The 6,242-nt window shown below is 37.3% G+C and overlaps 1 protein-coding gene across 2 annotated transcripts; it reads left to right on the forward strand.

Moving 5' to 3' along the window:
• The first annotated feature begins 1,835 nt into the window (after positions 1-1,835).
• Positions 1,836-4,351, forward strand: LOC111903437 (tubby-like F-box protein 10). Of its 2 annotated transcripts, XM_023899210.3 has the most exons (6): positions 1,852-1,954; positions 2,058-2,106; positions 2,406-2,851; positions 2,939-3,026; positions 3,113-3,248; positions 3,360-4,351. In XM_023899210.3, the coding sequence occupies exons 3-6, from the start codon at positions 2,495-2,497 to the stop codon at positions 4,105-4,107; spliced, it is 1,329 nt and encodes a 442-aa protein (XP_023754978.1). In that variant the 5' UTR covers positions 1,852-1,954; positions 2,058-2,106; positions 2,406-2,494; the 3' UTR covers positions 4,108-4,351. The 2 variants fall into 2 exon arrangements, with proteins under 2 accessions (XP_023754977.1, XP_023754978.1); XM_023899209.3 differs by having other exon boundaries at positions 1,836-2,106.
• The last annotated feature ends 1,891 nt before the right edge of the window (positions 4,352-6,242 follow it).

Consider the following 6,242-nt stretch of genomic DNA (forward strand, 5'->3'; position numbering starts at 1 on the left):
GTTGGACCGTTGGATTTAGAAATTTAAATTACGCCTGACCATATTGTATGTTTGGTCTAGTGGAGTGATGAACTTAATGGATTAAGTCCGTGATGGGTTAAGTAAGAACACTTAACCCTAATCGTCACTTTATGTGAAAACCCCTAATTGGGTTTGGGTTCTTGTTGGGCCATTTCTTGGACTAACTTCCTGTGGGCCTTCGTGGGCTAAATGGGGAACATGTTTATGGACTAAGGAAATTATGGGCTTTAGGATAAGGCCCATTGGAGAGGCTTGGGCCCAATTTGGAAAATTGGGCCATAAGTGGGCCTTCATGATTATGAGATATTGGACCATTAGAATGGCAAGTGTTTGGACTAGGATAAATGGTTGGGCCATAAGATAAGTCCATGTAGAGGTTTGGGCCCAATTTGGGAAATTGGGACATATGTTGGGCCTTGGTTGACTATTTGACTTTTGGTCATTCAGAGTGTGAGTTTGGGCCTTGGTTTCGAACCAAACTAGGTTAAGGGTAAAATAGTCCTTTTTACCCCAAGCATGGACTTATGGTTATGTATTGGAACCCAATTATTAATTGGGTGTTGTTTTGATGTTGATAGTTAGAGAATCTGTCAACCACCAACTAGAGTTTTATCCGCAAGACTTCGACAGTATGAGGTGAGTCTCCTCACCATACCAATGGGCCGAAGGCACCAAGGCCGACCCATTTATTTAGTTGTGGTGATTATTGTGAATGTGCTATCGATACATTGTGTATTTATGTGAAGACCATGTGGGGGTTCCCATGGCAGTTAGTTAAGACCATGTGGGGGTTCCCATGACAATTAGTTATATGTATTATGCCAGTCCTTCGTGACTCTTGCATATAGTGGATGTTTGCGAATATGCTGTCAATATGTTATGTATTTATGCGAAGACCATGTGGGGGTTCCCATGACCTATTTTATGATATGTGGATTATTGTTGATTATGTGATATATGATATGCTAGCAGTCTCTGTGATACTTGAATGGAAGACCCCGGGGGGGGGGGGGGGGGGGGGTCCCGAGGCAATTGGATGTCAGACAATTAGGGGTTCCCATGGCATTCTAAGACCATGTGGGGGTTCCCATGGCATTCCAGTCTAAGACCATGTGGGGGTTCCCATGGCAGTGGGCTAAGACCATTAGGGGGGTTCCTATGGCACCCGGAGTAAGACCTTGGAGGGTTTCCATGGCATCCCTATATGTGTATATGCGATTGATATGGTTTATATGATTGTGTGGGGTATGCTCTAGGGAACTCACTAAGCTTCGTGCTTATAGTTTTGTTTATGCTTTTAGGTATCATCAGTTGGGAAAGGAAGGCCCGACTTGATCGCAGCGCACACACCCGTGTTTCCGCAATATATGATTTTGGGATGAAATTTGATAAATGTTTTTAATTAATCATGTTTTTGGAATGTTTGGATTTAGAAGATATATGTGTTTTAAATGTATTGAAAAATGAAATTTTTACCCATTGATTTTGGGTCGTTACAATATGTCTCGTGTATATACGTTGTGTGTATTAGATTAGCCCAACCTTATATATCCCATTGTATCTTGTACTATGTATATATTGTTCTATTAATGCAATTTGGCAATTATGGAAAAATATATAAATAATAGAAATAGCATTATAGTTTATAAGTTGTTTATGGTTGTGACCCTTTTAACAAAGAGACGAAGGGACATTTTAAGAAATATAATTAGAGAAATAGTTGGAGTACTAAAAATGTCAATTAGCATCAGTTGAGGGGAAAGTTTTGTAACTCACGCTAAAGTAAAATGTTTTAATATTCATAGACTTTTTCCACTCCTTCCACCTTCCCCTGGTTTGTTGAGCTGGATTTAATGTTCGCTTTGAGTCCGAAGAAGAGAGAGATTCAGACCGAGAGCATGCGTGTGTGTCTGTGATATATATTTGTTTCGAGGTCTGACCTAAATTTCCCTTTATTCTTTCTGATCTGCTTCTTCAATCTTCCATTCCACCTGTTTGTAGAAAGTTCTATGAGAAAATCTTCTTAAAATTATCAGGCCTAACATATCATCTTCAAGGGTTTCAAGGTCAACTTTTCTCCCAAAGGTAAGATCTCTAATCTGCCATCATATGTTGGTTATGTTACCTGTAATTCTCATCTGCCCTAATTTCGCCTTTTGAAGTAAAAAGTAAAGTGTTTTACTTTTAAGTGATGTCTGAAGATACTTACAGGATCTAGTGTTTGATTTTCTCGAATCACTTAACACGAAATTACAAAAAAAAAAAAAAAAAACCCATAAATTTTCACCGTTTATATTTCTTACATCTCCATTTATGTTCTTTCTGATTTCAAAATGCAAATTAGCAGCTTCAATTTGATGGTATTTTCGACATGGGTTTTGCAGATCTTGATTGGGGCTAATACAGTTCAGATTTGATGGAATCTTAGCTTTTTTTCAGTGGGAAAAAGAAATCGTGCTTTGGTTTGCAATTAATGTCTTTCAGAAGCATAGTTCGCGATGTGAGGGATGGAATTGGGAGTTTATCGAGGCGCGGTTTTGAAGTGAGGCTTTCGGGGCATAACAGAGGGAAATCACAGGGTTCGGTTAATGATTTGAGTGATAATAATCATTCGGCTCTTGTGATTCAAAACAGTCGATGGGCTAATCTCCCACCTGAGCTTCTTTTTGATGTGATTAAAAGATTGGAAGAGAGTGAAAGCAGTTGGCCTGCTAGAAAACATGTGGTTGCTTGTGCGGCTGTTTGTAGATCTTGGAGGAGTATGTGTAAGGAGATTGTTAGAACTCCGGAATCATGTGGGAAGATTACTTTTCCTGTTTCCTTGAAACAGGTTTGTGACATGCTTCTGTTGATGTAACGATTTTAAGTATTTTTTTTTTCTCTATAATTTCCAACAATTTTTTCTTTTCTCTTTCAGCCTGGATCTCGCGATGGCACTATTCAATGTTTCATCAAAAGGGATAAATCCAACTTGACATATCATCTTTACCTTTGTCTTAGTCCAGGTTAGCATTGACATAAAACATTTAAAATAAAAAAATTACACATTTTTTTTATAAAATTAACACAAAATGTCTCATTGGTTATACAGCTGCTTTGCTTGTTGAAAATGGAAAGTTCTTGCTATCTGCAAAAAGAACACGAAGAACTACATGCACAGAGTATGTCATATCCATGGATCCTGATAACATTTCAAGATCAAGCAGCACTTACATAGGAAAGCTAAGGTGAATAAATTCAAGAAATAGAAACATGCTTTCTCATTTCTTTCTTTATTAAATCATTTTACTTTTTTTTTTTCAAAGCACAGCATTTTTATTTCAATGTTAATGTTTCAGATCAAATTTCCTTGGGACAAAGTTCATAATATACGACACACAACCACCACATTTCAACACCAATACACAACCGCCACCTGGCAGATCAAGCCGAAGATTCCACTCCAAAAAAGTCTCCCCAAAAGTGCCAAGTGGCAGCTACAACATTGCCCACATCACCTACGAGCTCAACGTGTTAGGAACGCGGGGCCCACGGAGGATGCACTGCATCATGCAGTCAATCCCCGCCTCATCACTCGACCCGGGCGGCTCAGTCCCCGGTCAACCGGAGCTCCTCCTTCCTTCCTCCTCCTCCTTAGAAGACTCCTTCCGGTCAATTTCTTTCTCAAAATCCCTTGACCGGTCAACCGAATTCAGCTCTTCAAGATTCTCCGAGATCATCGGAGCTGCCACCTCATCCGATGTCCCCGAGAGTGAAAAGTCGAAAATGCCCCTGGTGTTAAAAAACAAAGCGCCTAGGTGGCACGAACAGTTGCAGTGCTGGTGTTTGAATTTCAGGGGACGAGTGACGATTGCTTCCGTCAAGAACTTTCAACTCATCGCCGCCCAACCACCGCCAGTGCCGCCGCCACCGGCGGCAGCGGCAGCTGGTGGCTCGGGTTCTCATCCAGAGCATGATAAAGTAATCTTGCAGTTTGGGAAAGTTGGTAAAGATATGTTCACTATGGATTATCGGTACCCTTTATCTGCATTTCAAGCATTTGCAATATGTTTAAGCAGCTTTGATACCAAATTAGCTTGTGAATAAAAAAAAAAGACGAAAAGAACCCTGAAAAGTTTTAACATTTTCTTTGTGTACCCTTGGATGATAACGGTTGTCCGGACATATGCGTATGTGAACTTAGGTGTTCTTGTTTGTTATCCAAAGCTTGAAAGTATGTTGCCTATTTTTGTAAGTTTCATTTTTTGGGTGCATCCATGGACGAGTTCCTGATGCTATTTTGGACTCTGTTTTAAATGATCTTTATGAGGTATTATATGATTTAGTCTAATGTTGTTGGCGTATATGCAATTATGTTATGGATTTTGTTTATTTGGTTCGATATTGTAATTGTCGTAAACGAAGCCAAAACGGTAAAAAGTTCTATTAATTTTACATTTTTTAAAATAAAATTGGTAACTTTTTTAAAACAAAGTTGTGTCAAATCTTCTAGTGCAACCTTTTTGCTCGGTGAGACTTTTTTTGTAATCAAATGCACCTGTTGTGAAAATGTTGTATTAGACTCGTTTTGTAGTAGTAAAGTGTCAATACAATTCATTTGTTATAAGTTAGTTGCACCGTAATTATTGATGATCATAACTTTGGATTATAATAAAAGATAACCATTATGTTGGAATGTTTTTTTATTATTTGAATTTATTTTTAATACACTATAACAAAAGATAACATTAACATTTATGTTGTAATGTTTTATTTTTAATACATTTCATGCTAGTAGTAGTAGTTTTTGAAAGCAAACGACGATTGTTTTTATTTTGTAAAGTGACGATCATAATTTTGAACATCTTTGGTATAATTTGTTAATTTTGTTTCTGAGGATATGAACCTTACTTCCTTCGTATTAATCCTTAGTGTGTTTAAGTTGGTTCATCTTTTATCATATTTTGATAATTTATTTTGTTGAATTCTGACACCTAACAACCGCATAATGTCCATTGGTGACGCATCGTCCTTCCGGTAGCACATAAGCAACACATCAACACTCTGTAGCTAATCAAGCCCACCTAGATGGCGCATCATGGCCATAAGGTGGCACACCTTGATCCTTGGTGGCGTATCTTGATGCATGACACATCTTCTGACGCTTCACTCTTCTGCCAGATGCTTCATCCTAAACTCCAAGTGCTTTATCATGATTCCTGATGCTCCATGTGTCTTCAAATGCTTCATTAGGATTCCTAATGCTCTATGTGCATCCAAGTGCACCATTAGGATTCTTAATGTTTCATGTGCCTCTAAGTGCTCCATTAGGATTCCTGATGCTCCATATGCATTTAAGTGCTACATTAGGATGATCAGGTACATTTGATCAAGTCTTCACACCCTTAAAAGAGCACACATCTATATTTGAGTTGGATAGATAAGAGGATGAAGACATGTATCTACCTTCTTCAATCAATATTGTACTAATATTGTCAATTTGGTTTAAAAGAGTAAGAAAAGGTGTTAGCTATGGCCTATATAGCAAAGCAACATCGTACATATGTTAGCAATTTTTTGAACGACATAAATTATTGAACCGGACTAGCAAGTACGTAAACAAACAAACAATACATAAGGAAAAAGAAAGGGCAAGACATTGCATCCAACCTGTTTTAGCTTCTTGCTCCTATTATACACCAAAAAATCGACTTATCAAACTTCATGGAATAAATCTTATTATTATTATTATTATTATTGTTGTTGTTGTTGTTTTATTTTATTTTTATGGAACAAGTCCCTGTTATCATCAAATGACCCATGAAGTAGTGAGACAAATAATTTCTAAAATACTTTTGATACCTTAACGTCATGAACCAAAACATTTCAATAAAAAAGATGAGACAAGAGGGACTTGTAAATTGCACCAAACACCCACCTTGCTCCAAATCACCCCTGTTAAGTCACAAGAAAAAAAAAAATAGATGATTACATTTGTTAGAAATTATTAGGTTAAAAACAACTCACATAGAATGTAGATGCCAAATAAGCATGCAAGTACATGAAATATTTAGTTATAACAATATCCTTTATACAAACAAATTTCGTTTGAGGAATTGTGTTGTACAAAAAGGAAAGTAACAAAATATATACATGGAAAACAGTTGGATGCCTTTTGAAGTCATTAACTCATTTTCGAACAAGAGATACAACCATAAACATATGTGTTAGACGTATATATA

The sequence above is a fragment of the Lactuca sativa genome, chromosome 9 (genome assembly GCF_002870075.4).
Source record: "Lactuca sativa cultivar Salinas chromosome 9, Lsat_Salinas_v11, whole genome shotgun sequence".
Taxonomy (NCBI): domain Eukaryota; kingdom Viridiplantae; phylum Streptophyta; class Magnoliopsida; order Asterales; family Asteraceae; genus Lactuca; species Lactuca sativa.

Excerpts from the sequence above, each read along its gene's own strand:
- LOC111903437 (XM_023899209.3), top strand. The coding sequence starts at position 2,495 with ATGTCTTTCAGAAGCATAGTTCGCGATGTGAGGGATGGAATTGGGAGT. Across the intron at positions 2,852-2,938 it reads TTCCTGTTTCCTTGAAACAG|CCTGGATCTCGCGATGGCAC; the intron begins GTTTGTGACATG and ends TTTCTCTTTCAG. Across the intron at positions 3,249-3,359 it reads ACTTACATAGGAAAGCTAAG|ATCAAATTTCCTTGGGACAA; the intron begins GTGAATAAATTC and ends TTAATGTTTCAG.